General features: G+C 37.5%; 6 protein-coding genes across 7 annotated transcripts; 4 read left to right on the plus strand and 2 right to left on the minus strand.

Moving 5' to 3' along the window:
- The first annotated feature begins 74 nt into the window (after positions 1–74).
- On the plus strand, positions 75–862 carry LOC18029806 (gelsolin-related protein of 125 kDa). Its single transcript, XM_006412999.2, has 2 exons — positions 75–357; positions 518–862. Exons 1-2 carry the CDS (start codon positions 238–240, stop codon positions 710–712), a joined length of 315 nt encoding a protein of 104 aa, XP_006413062.1. The 5' UTR covers positions 75–237; the 3' UTR covers positions 713–862.
- Positions 863–1,129: 267 nt separating this feature from the next.
- On the minus strand, positions 1,130–6,040 carry LOC18028148 (probable alpha,alpha-trehalose-phosphate synthase [UDP-forming] 4). Of its 2 annotated transcripts, none has more exons than XM_006413000.2 (17): positions 5,905–6,040; positions 5,713–5,810; positions 4,704–5,089; positions 4,488–4,602; positions 4,284–4,385; positions 4,056–4,206; positions 3,882–3,970; positions 3,739–3,787; positions 3,280–3,380; positions 2,989–3,176; positions 2,782–2,899; positions 2,518–2,685; positions 2,316–2,438; positions 2,139–2,226; positions 1,820–1,950; positions 1,625–1,726; positions 1,130–1,526 (listed from the first exon to the last, which is right to left on the minus strand). In XM_006413000.2, exons 1-17 carry the CDS (start codon positions 6,020–6,022, stop codon positions 1,290–1,292), a joined length of 2,364 nt encoding a protein of 787 aa, XP_006413063.1. In that variant the 5' UTR covers positions 6,023–6,040; the 3' UTR covers positions 1,130–1,289. The 2 variants fall into 2 exon arrangements, with proteins under 2 accessions (XP_006413063.1, XP_024005525.1); XM_024149757.1 differs by having other exon boundaries at positions 2,782–2,924; positions 2,987–3,176; positions 5,905–6,022.
- A 1,267-nt stretch (positions 6,041–7,307) lies between these two features.
- On the plus strand, positions 7,308–8,913 carry LOC18028149 (PRA1 family protein H). The gene is made up of 4 exons (XM_006413001.2): positions 7,308–7,814; positions 7,978–8,114; positions 8,376–8,447; positions 8,545–8,913. The coding sequence occupies exons 1-4, from the start codon at positions 7,363–7,365 to the stop codon at positions 8,607–8,609; spliced, it is 726 nt and encodes a 241-aa protein (XP_006413064.1). The 5' UTR covers positions 7,308–7,362; the 3' UTR covers positions 8,610–8,913.
- Positions 8,864–9,573, minus strand: LOC18028150. The gene is made up of 2 exons (XM_006413002.2): positions 9,374–9,573; positions 8,864–9,227 (listed from the first exon to the last, which is right to left on the minus strand). Exons 1-2 carry the CDS (start codon positions 9,569–9,571, stop codon positions 8,976–8,978), a joined length of 450 nt encoding a protein of 149 aa, XP_006413065.2. The 5' UTR covers positions 9,572–9,573; the 3' UTR covers positions 8,864–8,975.
- Positions 9,574–10,131: 558 nt separating this feature from the next.
- LOC18028151 (early nodulin-like protein 2) lies at positions 10,132–11,494 on the plus strand. The gene is given in 3 exon segments (XM_006413003.2): positions 10,132–10,394; positions 10,482–10,752; positions 10,754–11,494. Coding segments are annotated over 3 exon segments (1,005 nt in total). The 5' UTR covers positions 10,132–10,216; the 3' UTR covers positions 11,310–11,494.
- A 2,001-nt stretch (positions 11,495–13,495) lies between these two features.
- LOC18028152 lies at positions 13,496–16,515 on the plus strand. Its single transcript, XM_006413004.2, has 5 exons — positions 13,496–13,760; positions 13,973–14,452; positions 14,566–15,804; positions 15,898–15,968; positions 16,095–16,515. The coding sequence occupies exons 1-5, from the start codon at positions 13,686–13,688 to the stop codon at positions 16,390–16,392; spliced, it is 2,163 nt and encodes a 720-aa protein (XP_006413067.1). The 5' UTR covers positions 13,496–13,685; the 3' UTR covers positions 16,393–16,515.
- Positions 16,516–16,555: the final 40 nt, after the last annotated feature.

Here is a 16,555-nt window from a genome sequence, read left to right on the forward strand (position 1 = left end):
AAACTTTACCTGAAATAGCTTTAGTCCATATACGATCTCCTATATATATCCCTTCACAGGCCTCCCCTCCATTTGCTCAGCCTCCAATTATAAAACAAGAAATTAGTTTTGGCATCTTCAAGGCAAATTTGTCTTGAGGAGTTCTCTTTTCTTCCCCTCATCTAATTTTTGTTTTGCTCCACAGCTCTTCCCATTGTAATTTTTGTTTTCAAACTACATCCTTTCAATCAAGAAACCATGGGAGGCTGTGCGAGCAAACCTAAGGAATCTGACATCGTCGAAGGCTCTGTCCCGATAGACAATGCTGTTGTTGAGTCCAAGAATGCCACGACCGAGACAGATACCACATTAACTCAGGTTTTGTGATCAATCCCAATTTCATCATTTCGTTTTTAAAAATTATTCAAGGTTTTAATATTTATAATCAAAGCTTGAATAATCAGTACAAATTCTTGATTGAACGACGAACAAACTCATATTAAGATGAAACTATTGTTGCTGATATGTTGATTCACAGGAGAAGAAGGAAGAGACTAGTGAAGAGGCAAAGGAGGAAGATGAGACAAAAGAGAAGGACTCCTCTGAGGCAAATAAGGCCGAGCCAACTCCAGAAGCTGTGAAGGCAGATGAGAAAGCTCCTTCTCAGACTGAGCCACCAACACAAGAGACCGCACCTGCCAAAACAGATGAGGCGCCTCTTGTGATTCTTTGATTTTTCATTTCCACATATCAAAACCATGTGTGTGTGCAAGTGTTCCTCTCCTTATAATTTGTATGTTCATCTCTGTTGTATCGTCAATGCCATGTACATTGTGTTGTGCCCGCCTCTAGTGAAATTCTATGAGAGTTTAACATTCTGAAATATTATGATCCTCTCCACTACAATTGCAATCGGACTATGCATGTGTATACAATTTATATATATTGTCGCTAATGATAAATATTTGCTTAAGAGAAGAACAAAATTTGTTTAAGATTTTGCCTTCTGAATTAGCAGCTTTTCCAACACAAGAAAAATCATGTGATATATGATGGACCGATTGAAGTCTAAGAAACAATAAGATTTTTTCTCCATTATAGATTAAGGAAGGAAAAAGACAAAGGGAGAAATAGTAAAATAGAGATGTCCAACAAAAAAAAAAAAAATAGTAAAATAGAGAAAGAAAGAAACTGAGAAAGAGAGAACATTAAAATGAGTTTTGCAAAAGGACAAAATAACATATGAAAATCTTTATTGGTAGCATTTAGCCAAACTTTAACTTAGCAGAAACAGGGCACCATATGATGAATCATGCATTGTTCTGTGTGCAAAGCTTCTGGACCAGTTGCACAACATCATCAGATGAGTGAAGGAAGTAGCTAGCCTTTGTGTGCGTTTTTCCAACAGCTACAGAGAAGTAATTCTCTCCCTTTAGGTCAACGACGGTCGATGAGACTTTCTTGGGGGAGCCACCGCCTGAAGAAGGAGACGACGACTTAGTTTTCTTGGTTAACTCAGGCTCGAAGAAGGTGTAGACGTCTTCGTCCTGTAACATATATCAATCAACCCTTGTATCAAAATCCATGGATATAGTTTTATTTTATGATAAGTTATAATCAATATCTGGTTACATAAATAGCTTACTTTTCCCAAGAAACTACCAATGCATAAGACATAATCAATTGGTGCGGTCATCGACTTGTTGTGAAGTACTATCTCTCCGAGGATACGATCCATTGCACTTCCCTAAGGTAACAAAGAAAAGTTCATATATGACAGATCTGAAAAAAATGAGAATCTCTTGCGTATGGATGCTATGGAAACAATAGAATTAATTACCTTTGTTACACCAACAGCATGGACTTCAACAGAATGGCCTCCTCGAACAACATCCACTGATGCATTAGAGATTGGTCCTGCCCACAAGTGTTGTAACATGTCTCTTGCTTGAGCTCTCCCGAATTCAGCATCTACAAAGAAAGATCAAGGAACCAAAGATGAGTATTATCGGAAGGAAAACAAAAAAAAAGGTAAGTGGCTGTTATATGCTCTGAATATTAGTCTGAGTTTAGATGATTTGGAACATCCAGGTTACATTCGAGTCAAGAAAATGTGCATGTATATTAAAGTTCCTTATATATGCGTCTAATGTAATCACCTGCATATTGGTAATTCCATACAATCGAAGTCTCGCTTGTCTCAAAATATGATCCCGGGGTCCTTTCAGTGAAGTACTTGAAAACATGCTGTAGACAAAGCAACCCCAAAAGATTGAGGTGAATAATAATCAAACTTGAGCTCTAAGATAGATATATATATATATATATGTACTAACCTTGACACCATCAATCCAATCCAGATTCAAGTGTTCTGGCATTTTTGTCACCCACTCTCCACATGTATGCCTTAGAAACATTCCATTTTCCGCGGCCAGCCACATATTGTATTCTCCAAAGATCTGTTTTTTTTTTTGTTCTGAATCAGTCCACAATGAGATAAATATGTAATTTTTTAAAAGGAAGAGAAGCGATATATACTTTATCCAATCTGCTTTTTTCACTTCTACTCAGGACAACTACTGTTGTTTTTGGATCACTGCATAATGCTTTGAGTTTTTCTTTTAGCTGTGGGTGAAGTTCAAGATTCATTCCGTCGCCTCTTCTCACTTGGTTTTTGTCAAGCTTAGTGAGCGTTCCATAGAAACCCTGAACATTTTTTTGAACAGATAAAGATAAGTGACCACAAGAATATGCATGTACATCAGAGTCTTGCATGATAAATTAATAATATCTAAAACTTACAAGAACTAGAAGCCTATTCTTAGACTTTGAATATTGTTGAACCACATCATGTTGTGGAAGTTCATGTGGGAATTTTCCATTTTGTAGCTCAGCTTTAGCTGTAATCTCATTAAGTTTACTGCACAAGTTGTTTGTAAAAGTCATTGAATAAAAGAGCAAAAAAGGAGATGCGATTTTAAGAGAATTAATGTTTTGATTTGCACATACTTCATGAAATCATCTGCCCACTGTTGAGTAGAATGAGTTTTCACATACTGAAAATTGATTTGATGTTTTCTCTCCTTTTCTTCAGGTGACATGGTTAGAGCTTCTCCAATGGCAGTAGAAACTTCTTTAATGTTCCAAGGATTCACAAGAAGAGCACCAGCACCTAGCGACTGTCCAGCACCTGCAAACTGTGAACCTCACACAAATGTAAATTACTTTTGAACATTATATATAGAGATACATTAGATTCATGAATATTTATTCACATCAAAATTATCTAAATTCAGTTACCTCGCTGAGAATGAGAACTCCTTTTTCCGCTTTTTGGCAGGCAACAAATTCAGAACTCACAAGATTCATCCCATCCCTCAAAGATGTTACAAGCAACACATCTGGAAAAAAAAAAAAGGAAAAATAAACTCATTAGCTAGGGATCTACATAGACAATAAATTGGACCTAATTTGATATCACATGTCACTATTTTTATTGTCAATTGGTTTGAGATTAAACTTCCTACAAACTTTACATGGTAGCAGAGTCAGGTTGTCCCTAGATGGGTATTTTGATCTTAGAGTGGGATATTATAAGATGAATGGCAACAAAAAAATTGCTAATGTTATTAATCCCACGTCGAATAAATTAATTCTAGTAATGAGAGATATAGAAAAACCATTCAGCACTGATTGGTTCTATGATTGGTTGAATCCCATGCACTTTAACTAAATCATCACATGTAGTATGATAATTACCTGTGATTGCGTAAAGTGCGCATAATTGATTAAAGGCAATAGAACAATCCTGCATAGAAAGATGAAATCTTTATCAGAAACTATAAGACGATTTAAGAAAGGTATAACTCGTGACAAGATAAAAGAGAGAGAAAATAACAAACCAGGTGAATTACTGGAACAGAAGAGATAGACCCAAAACGACCATTGATTCGTCCAACGAGTCCATGACATAGGTCTTTGATCTTTTGATCTGTAATAGGACACAAACACAATCCTATGAGTTTGACGCATACGTATTATTAGCTAAAGAAGACGAAGAGATAGAAAAAACTTACATTCTCCAATACCATTCCTTGTTGGCACTGCAATCTGAAGTAACATAACTTTACCACGCCAATCTTCATTTTCCTCTAGAAATTTCTCAAAAGCCTGATATTTTTGTGGAATTCCTTTGATCATATCAAGACGATCAACACCTAATATCAACTGTCAACAAAAACAATTATGTTAAATCATTTCTTCTTTAAAGCATCAACTATATATCATAAGGGTATAAAATCCACCTTTCTGCCCCCGAAATCGGTTTTGAACTTCTTCATGTATTGTATAACCTCAGAAAGTTCACTTGTGTTTATGAACCTCTCAGGTTCTATCCCAATTGGAAACTATAATCCAAAAAAAAAAAGACAAAATGTTCATTAATTAAATCATAGCAAAAAAAAAAAAAAATCAATCAATCTTAAGAGATTTTAAAGACGGGTCATTACAACAGCTACTCGAGTGACTTTGCCCTGATCCACAACTCCTTCAGATGTTGCTTCGATTCCAAGAATACACATGCATGCATTCACAAAATGTCTTGCAAAATCATAGGTATGGAAACTAGAAACAAAAGAACAAAAAAAAAAATTACTAACATAATTTACCCATTTTTTAAGCCAATGTAATTACTACACTGTTTAGAAAGTTAAAAGATATTTTACCCGACTAAATCAGCAGTAAGAACAGAACGAAGCAGCTCGGATCGAGAGGGCAGCGTTTTGTACATTTCGGAGGAAGGGAATGGTGTGTGGAGAAACCATCCAACTTTCATCTTACTGTTGTACTCTTTAAGGTATTGAGGAAGAAGCATAACATGATAATCATGGCACCAAACCACATCTCCTTCTTGGTAATGCTCTTTTACGACATCAAAGAAAATTTGATTTGCTTTTTTGTATGCATCATACTGTGACTGGTATGTTATGGTTGAATCGTTGCGATATTCTGGTGGTGTTCCCAAGTAGTGAAAAATCGGCCACAGAATATTGTTGCAGTAGCCATTATAGTATTGATCACAAACTTCCTCCAAAAACACTGGGATACACCCCTGCAAACCAAAACCAATAGAGTTAAATCATCATGCATATTATATTTAACAAAAAGAAAATCATGACAATGCATGACTAATTAAACACTCGATTTCCTGTTTGCGTTTTCGTTTGCATTTGCTTTTACTAATGTGAAATTTTTTTTTTTTTTTTTTTTGAATTGAACTTGAAATTTTTTTAAAAATTATCTTTAGCATTTGACACACACAAAATATTTTATGAACGCAAACACCAACCTCAAACAAAAACAGTCTCCTATTATTTTTTTGAGAAATGGTTATCTCCCTTTTTACGTTAACATTTGCGTTTGCATATTGAAAAACTATCTTATGAAAATTTAAAAATGTTCTATATTAAATGTGCAGATTTTTTAAATCACTTTTCAATTGTAAACGTCAAAATTGGGGTTTGAATCAATCGAGACATGACATCATCGTCCTATCAATCAAGATCAACAACAATCGAATTTTCAGCCTCTAGTTCCTAGTTACAAAATGAAACATAACCATATATTTTTCATCAAAAAAACATAACCATATATCTTTGGACAAAAAAAAAACAAAAAAAAAACATAACCATATATCATATATGACTCTATGAGATTAAATATGTACGTATATACCTTTTCAGCTAGGGCAACGGAGAGTGCCTTTTTTCCAATCGCATCATGAACATCTACTCCAGGCCATCCAATCCATTTGGTCTCAAACTCTTTCAAACCTTCAAGAGATTTATAATGGAATATCAAAACCGATTGTTTATGTTTAATAAATTCATTAAGTAGTATATCACGAAAGTTGTATATCTTCTTTACCTAGAAGAGCACTAACTAGACCACCAGGACTCATGGTGAAAGACCAAGACTCTTCTCCAATCCTCTTTGCAGTAACCGGAAGCGACATGGACACTACAAGCAGTCGTGGTCTCACCATTTTCTTTCTCTCTCGATCTATCAATATTCGTTCTAAAAATGGATTTAAAACTTATGATGAGAAGAATGGTCTCGTCTCTCTTCTTATTTATAAGACGCTTAAGGCTACACGTGTGGCACTCTAGTATTTTTGTTAAAAACTTTCTCTAGTTAATTGATACGTATCATTTTGAAATGGACTTTTGAATTAAATTCTAGATCACTTTTGCATAAGTTGTTTCCCAAAAAGAGTCATGAAATTCAAATTCTATGTATACAGTTGTCATGAATCACACTGATACATTAGACAAACTGAGTATAATATATCTAACTCGTATATACTTGGCTAAATACAGTGATTTAGATTTAACTCGTATCTGAATTGATATATGTGTTTTAGGTAGATTTTTTTTGGTCAAAATGTTTGGGTGAATTATATTCAATATATTACCTATTATACAAAAAGTAAGAAAATCAAAAATCTTGTATTGTTACAATGATGTAGACTATTATATAATCATTGTTACTCACATTTTTAGACACGTGTATTTTATACTTTTCTGTACGGATATTTCAAAACCACTAGTTAATTAACACGTATATCCATAATATTGTTTTATACATTGTATAGTTATTTTTTAAAAAGAACCTTTGAATGTTAAAAAAAAAATGAAACTTGATTATCTATGCATGAATGTCCACTTTTCTGTATATTGTTTGTTTTGTATCCATGTTTTCAATCACACTCCTTAGTCATTAACATGTGTCGACTGTAAGGGATTATTAATCTATTATAATCCTGACCCATAAACAAAAGCTTCAAATAATTCCTAAGAATAAAAGGTAATTCTCAGTTTTTCACAAATACTAACTGTTATATCTTGTTACCCAAATCTTGTGGTGTTCTAGAAATTTCCAAAGTTATGGTAATTTTGGAGTAAAAACTTATTATTGTATTTTAGAAGAGTTATTAGTAGATTTCAATGTTTCTAGATACTTGTATTTTATGTAATTGTGTGGTTAAATAATATTAAATCTTGTGATTACTCAGAGATATTAATGAACAATGTTATAAACAAGCTATACATCTATCACAAATTTATGTCAATGTGACAAATTTACAGTCTCTGATTGGTCAGAAACATGATGATATTTTTAGTTTAAATCATTTTACAAAACAAAAATCCAAGAGTTAATTAGCAAGAACTGATATTGAATGGACTATTTTAGCAATTTAGAAGAGATTATGGATTTCAATGAAATCATCATTTCAAGTAAGCAATTATCTGTAAAAAAAAACAAAATAATGCTTTGGGAAGACCGAGGAGACGACGACGAAGGAGAATCGAGGCGACAACAACAATGGCCTTCTCTCCTAATCCTCTCTCGCTAAGCGTTCCCGATCCTGCTTTCGAATCTTGGCTCCGAGACTCCGGCTACCTCGAGCTTCTCGATCACCGCACCTCCGCCGCAGCCGCCGCCGCCACGGCCTCGACCTCATCGTCATCCTCAGCTGCTGCACCTTCTTCGTCCTCTGACGATGTTGTTTCCTCCATAACCAGCGGCTTCTTCGCCTCTCTACTTTCTCGACTCGTCACTCTCTCTTCTCTTCTGACCATCAATCCCTTCTCCAAACTCTCCGCCGATGACTTCTCAGGCGATACGCCTCCGTGGACCACCGGATTCTTTGGCACGTGTGACTCTTATTCGTTCCCGTCGTCTTCTCAGCAAGCGAGAATGAGAGTCCATGAGAATATCAAACGATTCGCCAGGAATTACGCTACGCTCTTCATCGTCTTCTTCGCTTGCGCATTGTATGGATTCTATACTCTTATTAATTTCCTCTTTACTTAGGTCTAAATCTTTGAAATTGCTCGATTAGGTTAATGTATGAATCCGAAAATGGAGTAACTTTATGGAAATTAGGTGGAATTGAAGTGTTGAATATAGTGTTCTTTGTCTCCTGGTGCATTGTAGATATCAGATGCCACTTGCATTGGTGGGATTGTTAGCAAGCTTAGCCCTTTGGGAGCTGTTCAAGTACTGCAGTGACAGATGGAAGTTCGATCGCCACCCTTCCGTTCGGAAACTTTTGATCGGTATTGGACAGTGCGGTGAGTTTTCCGATCAATTTGCTCCTGCTTTCTGGTTTGCATTTTTGTACTTCTTCAGCTTGTTTCTAGTCACGCAATGCTGAAAACGTTTTGATACGAATCCAAAGAGAGAGACTTTTGGGTTTCTAAAAAGTTGGGTTCAATGGGATTATACATGGTAATAGCAAGAACGTTTTGGTATTTTGAAGAAAGTGAAACTTCTTAAATGGATAATATGGTAGAACGAGGCTAAACTCGTTTCCTTGCTTCTCCTACTTGCAGCGACTGCAGTTCTTCTGACGTTTTTGAATGTCCAAATGGCTCTTTTCTCTGCTCTTGCAGTCAGTTATTCAGGTAACTAACTAACCAACGGTCAAGTGACTCAAGTCTGCTTTACCTATATTTTGGCCGGTTATGAACTCTGATATTTCTTCTCTGTGTCACTCTCTAGTTATGCTATTACACGCTGGGTTCAGGAAGCTCACTCCCTCCAAGAAACCATCTCGAGGAAGATAAACCGCATCAAGCGACTGGCCACAAGAGTTTTGGATTTTGCAATGAGGTTCATCAACAATTTTGGTAACCAATAAACGTAGTGTTTGGTAGCTCAAACACAGAGAGAGACAGACAGACAGAGACAACAAGAACAACACCAGCTAGATGGTAGATTAAGAAAGTGTGAATGTTAGATATCATCTCAAATCACAAATTGTAATAATAAGTAAAAACGGAAAGTTTATGAATGGTGAGAATATAGAATTCACTCAAGTAAATGACACTGTTATATAGTAAACTATTCTCTTGCCCCAAACTCAAGTACAATTTCTTACAACTTATTTTTACTTATATCCTTTCTACACAAGTTGATGTATGTGTATAGTATCATCCTGACGACTGATTTTGGCCTTTGACGGTTCCATCTGCACCCACAGCTACATTCTCTTCACTTCCTTCATCATTGTCTGCACTCTTGTGCTTGCTCGCATCTCCACTCTCCTCAGTGGCTACGTCGATGGCTTGTTTCAATCCATCTTTAGCTGAGTCCGCCGCATCACTCATTGTCACATTCGGAGCCTTACCATCAGTTGTTGTCCCCATTCCCTCTTCCTTTGACTTATCGCTTCCCTTGTTTGCCTGCAAAGTTTTGGAAGAATCAAGTGATATCATATATGAGAAAACCTCAAATGATTCTTCTATTAATCTTTCCTAATATGAATCATCTATGTCAGACTTCTTTTTAACTTCGACGAATTCAAAGACAGCAGAAAAAAAGAACTAACGTGGGATGAGAAGTAACGAGAGATAGTGATGGGAATGACTCCATCAGCAACAGATCTAGTATTGTTGTTGTAATTCCTGTGTAAAGAAGTAGCTCTGTACATGTTTATGGTTCCTCTCTTTGCTAAAAACATAGCCGCCATTTTTTTTTTCGTTGAGCTCAACGTATGAGTCTCTCTCTCCTGTATATACAGCTCCATTGGAGGTTAATGAGGACCGAGTTAGTGTCAAGAGATGAACAGGTGGCTCATCATTGTGCTTCTCACGTGTCCCTAAAGCGACAGTAACCAAAGACTGATGCTTGTGATAAACTGTGAATTTGTTGCATGTCAGTGTAAAGAAAAGTGATTGTGAGAGACAGGGCCCATACCTAAGCCCAGCCCATAAAATCAAAATAATGCAAGGGCATATGATTCGTTGCTAGTCATCTATCCTCAAAATGATCACTACTTTTGAGATTGACCGTTGAATCCGATTCCTTCCCACAATCTGTGTAGCTAAAACGCGTAATAAACTCGTAGTAGCACTAAAAGGTTTCCTTTTTTCCGATAGATGTTAAATAGTTTCAAATCCCAAAAAGAATAAATTAAACACGTCGGTAGATAACGAAGAAGAAATCTCTTCTTTTAATGAAGGAAACAAGTGGATACGAGATTCAATTTTAAACACGTATTACCATAATTTGATCTCTCCCTATCATAAAGACAAAAAGCTTTCACTTTCCTTAGCCTATTCTCGTTTTTTTCTCTCCACCTTTAAAACCTGAATTCATTTCTATATATATTCATTCATATACACACAGTCCCATTCGTCTCATAATCTTCACTAAGCTTTTTTTTCAAACAATGGCGTTTCTAAAAACCAAAAGCCTTACTTTCTTCTTCGCCTTCCTCCTCTCTCTCTCGACGCTCTCCGACGCACGGAGGTTTGAAGTCGGAGGGAGCGGCGCGTGGGTTCCAAACCCGCCGGAAAATTACGAATCTTGGGCTGGAAAAAGCCGTTTCCGTGTTCACGACACACTCTGTATATATCTCTCACTCTGTTTCCCACTTGTCATGCGTTATTACTCTGTGTATGTTTTTGTCTGAGACTCGATTTTGATTCTTGCAGATTTCAGCTACGCCAAGGGAGCGGACTCTGTGCTAGAGGTGAACAAGGGTGATTACGACGGATGTAATACCAAGAATCCGATCAAGAAAATGGACGATGGAAATTCTGAGATCTCGCTTGATCGTTCTGGTCCGTTTTACTTCATCAGCGGCAATGAAGATAACTGTAAGAAGGGACAAAAGCTTACTGTCGTCGTCTTGTCTGTTAGAAGTCCCGCTCCTCCTCCTCAAGCTGCTGCTCCGGGACATTCTCCTCCGGGATCAATGGCACCTAAAGGGCTCTTCCCCTGTTTCTCCGACGACTTCTCCTCCCGGTTCAATGGCACCTAAGTCCTCTTCCCCTGTTTCTCCGACGACTTCTCCGCCGGCACCTAAATCCTCTTCCCCTGTTTCTCCGTCCTCTGCTCCGGTGACTTCTCCGCCGGGTTCAATGTCACCTAAATCTTCTTCCCCTGGTTCTCCGATGGCTTCTCCGCCAGCACCTCAAACACCTAAATCATCTTCCCCGTCCACTGCTCCGGGCTCTTCACAGCCGGGATCAATGGCACCAAAATCTTCTTCCGCTCTTTCTCCATCTTCTGCTCCGGGAGGATCTCCTTCCTCTGTTTCTTCTTCGCCGACAGCCAACTCGCCGTCGGGGATGGGTCCCTCGGGAGATGGTCCATCAGGTTCGGCGATGGGTCCCTCCGGAGATGGTCCGTCAAGCTCCGGTGATATCAGTGCGCCGGGAGGAGCTCCAGGCGATAAAAAGTCATCTGCGAATGGTATGGCCGTTATGTCGGTAACTACAGTTTTAAGTATGGTTTTGATCATCTTTATGTCAGCTTAAGAACACACACTTGGAGTCTAGTTTCATGTCGGATTCCATTTTCTTTATTCGATTGTTTCAGTGATCATTTGTAGTCTCTCTACTTTGTTTTGTTAACTTGTCTGTGGATCCCCTCCTAGTTCTGTATTATTGAGTATAGTTATATAAATTGTTTTGTTATCATAAATAATAGACACAATGTTGTGCTACACCTGATAGTTCTAGTTATACAAAAACATGATACATCATCATAGAAACTCTAATTGAATACAGGTATTTATTATTTTGTGATGACATTCATGACATTTACACGTGATTATTTTGTGATAACATTGATGACATTTACATGTGACTGTGAGTGTGTATAATAGTAACAAAGTTAAACTATACATTTCCCTTTTTTTAAAAAATAACTATTTTTGTGTCTATGTCTGTAATTGCTCATTTAAAAAGTAGCGAAATTCCGTGAGAATTAACCATAACTATTGTTCAAACACAAAACCTTGAATGCTAATGTAGGACTCAACCAAATAGTAACGTCAAATGCGATCTAATTTAAGAGTTGCATATGGATAGATATCAAGTTTGGTCGTAGTACTTGTACCAAGCTGCATATAGTTCAATGCTTTTGCGATCACATTAAAAGCTAATTGTAAATTAATTCAACTACCTACCAAAGCCCACGTAAGGGAAAAGCCATAATTAAGGACTTTTTCTCTTTTCTTTTCTGATGCTTTTCTTTATGTCAATATCACACATGCAAGAAAGTTCCTTTTCTTTTTCCACTTTATATTGTATAATAATAATAATATTGACAACATATTTGGAAGTCTTGCTGTATTTTTTCCCTTCTTTTTATCTTTCTTATCGACGGTGTATTTTTCATTATTATTGTATTTTTGGTTTTTTCGTAAAATTCATTAATTAGTTACAAAGTTGGATTTGCTTATTTCTCTCTGTCGGCAGTAGAAAACCACGGAGTATGGACCTACACTAGTTTTGCATTCAGTGCATCTTAGATTAAGTCAAGGCATTCAGAGCGTTCAGTGCGTTTTGAACGCAATTACTTTATTTATCAATTTATCTTCTTTAAAAAGGATTACATTTATCAATTCCAATTTATCACTATCAAAACAGTCGTTTTGTGGTTTTCCTCTCCATTATCTGGGACGTTTTTTCTTTCTTCGGGTAGATAAATGTAACTGAGGCTGAATAATTGTTTACGGTTATTAAAAAAAATGAAATTAAGTGTTTTCTTACTAGCCTTGAAATTATGTGTTTTCTTAGCAAAGTAATAGTCTTAGTATATCAATATCATATAATTTATAAAATCCAAAAGAAGGCAGGGTGAAGAACAGAAGCAAACTAGTGTTGTTATTGTGAACGAGACCAAAGCATTTAATGACGATAGATAAGTTGCAAGGCTAGTAGAGGTACACGTGACAAGTAGCCATTGTATTGTATCATCGTGAGTTTAGGCCCCACGACGTAGTAGAAACGTCGCGTACGCTACGAATCGGCCCAAGTGTTAAATTGGGCACAGTGACAACTGATACGCAATGTCTCTGTCTCGGACCCACCTAGCACCAAGTTCCATTCTCAAACATTTTTCAACCAGTCAAAAAAAAGGAAAACTAATCATAGAGAACAAAATATCGAAGAAAGTCATTTACATTATTGCCCAGATTATTCTGAGACTAAAGATTGTCAAAATTCTGAGACTAAGCTTGTCAAAAGAACCACCAATTCTATAATTTATTTGCCTGTTTAACTATAAATTAGCCAAAAGGGTATAGGTGGATAGATGCTTACAAGACTCGCAACTCAATGAAATTCAGAGTAATGTGCTAATTATAATCAATGCATATCTAAATGGGACATGGTTATGGATCCACGAATCCAGTGACACAAAAAATGTGATGGTTTGTACATCTGCATTCAACATTCTGTGTAATGTTCTCTCCTGCTACTAGCAATTGCCAATCCCCTTGTACCCCGTGGTGATAACAAAACTGTGTCTCTATCAAAACTAAAGACTGTTCAACACATTTCTTGAAATGGTAAAGAACTGAAACGGTCCCTGTTAACTTCACAAACAAGAGGAATATAGAGCTAGTCAAGCCCTCAACTTACAGGGTAATGAAGTTGAATATTGCCACAGCTTCCATAAACACAAATATGTGAAAACTCAAAATGATAACAAATCAGAAGATCCCTGAATGATAGAGCCATGGTCAGGACTTTGTGGGCCAAACGTGGCCTTTTTCTTGAATAAAAATAAGAATAAACTGCGTGTCACAAAAATGACGCTTGCTTTGTAGTTTCCCGCCACACAAGAAGTCCCTTAAATCGAGAACCTCGCCGACACGAGCTTTAATCTTCAATTCCCTTTCGGCGATGACGGCCAAGCGAAAGGTCTCAGATCCAGGCAACTTATTCCGATCCCTTGCTTCAGCTATTGCTTCCGCTCAGGTACAATGTTTCTGCAATTTCCTCAATACCAAATTTTATCTCCGTTTAATCGTTGCTGCGTTTTATGACTGATTGTTCAATTAGCTGTTCTTCTGAATTTACTGGGAATTGCTTCGATTTTGAGTAGTTTCCTAAAAAGTTTATTGAGTAAAGGTCTGGACTTTAGGGTTTGGGGATTTGGAAATGAGAATCTGAGTCCTTTTGATTTCCAGGTTTCTAAGCTGCCAATCTTCAAACGTCTTTTGTTCACTTTGAGTCATTTATCATTTGCTCAACCAGTAAATTGGGAGACTTGTGACGTTGCCTCACGATTTTGGAATATCAAGCTCAGTGGAGAGCAAGTGGAATTGATCAGTTTCGAGGATGTTTGTAACCTCTCTGATGTTTTGTTCACGGAGCTGGATAGAATTTTCGAAAGCCTACACTCTACTTTATTCAAACAGAACGGTGAAACTTGTCCCACATTTGCAATTTCAGAAGAACGTATTGAATTAGCCGTTCTGTTCTTAAGATGTTGTATGAAGATCATGACTTTACTTTTGCCCAAACAAGAGCTGGTTCTAGAGAAAGCTAAAACTCTTCTCTCGATCCTCAGTCGATTGATCCATGCAACGAATGGGGATTGTTCTTTTGTAATCGCTCATGATGGATCTTTAGATCCCCGCCATGCATTCCTTTGGAGAGGGCTTGAGGTAAATTTTGACAAATATGTGGATCGTTTTATTACTCAAGACAGTTTGCAAGTTCTTTAAACAATGTTATGTTCAATGGCATTTTGATTATGTCCCTAACTGTATATGTCCAGGCTTTCATGGATGAGATATTGGTGAATAAGTCAATTCGAGATCTGCTTTTCCTAGTCGATTCTGCATTCTCCTCGTGTAGACTGTTCAGTAAGCATGATAGGGCCGGTGTGGTGGAAATGGTTTCTGCACATTTTATCATCTCAACTTCTGATGAGAAGATGATAAGCATGTGTGTTGATAGATTATGCTGGACGCAAGCTAATGCGTTTACAACTCCTCAGATAAGCTTGTGTGCTGCTTTATCCTTGCTACAAAACCCGGTGATTTCCTCTGCACCAAGAATGATTCATGCCTATGTGGTTTTATTGGTTTCTGAAGCCATCGGTATATGTTCACCTCCATGTGTTAAGGGATCAGACCTTCAGCTTATTGATCGCTATATTGACGCATTTGAAAAGTCTGTTGTTTTGTACACATGGAACATACGTAAGGGTGAGAATGGTCCATCTGGGAAGTTTGGTAACTCTCGGGTGGCTTTTAAACACCTTCTTTTGCCCTCGACACTGGAAAAGGTTAATCACCTCACAGTGAAGCTAAAGGAGTCATGGGGTGCATATCAAAGCAACAATGCCAAGAGAGAAAATAGTGAGTTGGTAGCGTATTCTGTTGCATACGCAAAGGCCAGCAGCTTATGTGTATTTGATAGCTCCTGCTCAGAAAATATGCTGTCGCAGACCTTATCAATTCTTGGTTCCATGATACTTAGAGCTAGTTCTGATGATGTCATGGACTCTGTGTTGCAAAAATACAACGCATCTAGTATGGAAGATCTATATTTGCTTGCATCTACACTGAAGTTGATGAGTTATTCGATGTTGCAAGTCATCCGGGTTCTCAGGAATTGCAACTGGCGTCAATCTGAAGCTGAAGGAGATGTTAGAGCTTGCAAGGAATACAAAGCCATGATGGATGTTGTTCAACGTTTTGAACAGTTCAGTGTTCATTTGCCCGGTCAAAGTTTCATGCGCGGTAGAATGGAGTCTCATCCTAACAAACATGTGAAATCTAAGTGGATGATTATGCATTTTTCAGGCTTGCTGTCTGTAAGCTCTGCACTCAAGCTTGACTTTCTAATGAAGAACTCCATTTTTGGAATGGTGGTATCTCTGTATTTATTTATCCTAGAAGGGGGTGACATGGAAGAACTTAGGGATTCAGTCTGTCACTCAGAAAGGCCGTCATCTTCCATACCATCCAGTGGTTCTAAAGACTTGGAAGCTTCTGGTAAAGCTGAGGAGGTAACAACTAATAACTCTTTGCACAAAATTCTAATTTCTGCGCTTTTTCTGAATGGATCAATGGTTAAATGGATCAATAACTATATGGTACAGACAGCAGTAGATAGGAAACTGAGCGGGGCAGTTGCTTTGAAGTTTCAAAAAAGCCGAACTTTGTACTTGGGGTATGTACAAAACCTTGTAGACCAGCAAAAGTCCTATTGATCTTTTCCTCTTTTCGCTTTCATGGGGATGATAACCACGTTTATGAGATCTCTAATCAATGTACATGTAACTCCATGGTCGTGCAGGAAGATGTCTGAAGCTAAAGATCCAGAGAATTGTTCGGATTCAGGAGTTGCTGTTGAAGAGGAAACATGCAATGGGGAGAGATTTCTGTGGTGTATGGCCGGAAAAAGCAACCTGCTTAGAAGCGACGTGGAGGAGTTGGCAGATTTCATCGCGTGTGAGCCCGGTAAGGATTACGCCGATTGGCTAAAAGGGAGAGAACGGTTTCGGAATCAACGGTGGAAGTCGGACAAGATTGCTCTCCAAAGGTGGAAGAAGAAGCAAAAAGCTTGGAGAGAGAACAAAAGGAAGAGTAGTTAAAAACATAGTATAGATGTATGTTTTATTAAAAGAGTGAAGATCCCAAGAGTTAATTATGCAATATCTCATGATCACAAGTTACAGTGTCCACTTATTATTTTATTAGTCATGATAATCTTTCGTCTTTTGGGATTTTGTAGCACAGTACAAAAGACAAAAAGAA

Source organism: Eutrema salsugineum, unplaced genomic scaffold (assembly GCF_000478725.1).
Source record: "Eutrema salsugineum unplaced genomic scaffold, Eutsalg1_0 scaffold_1, whole genome shotgun sequence".
In the NCBI taxonomy this organism is placed as follows: Eukaryota; Viridiplantae; Streptophyta; class Magnoliopsida; order Brassicales; family Brassicaceae; genus Eutrema; species Eutrema salsugineum.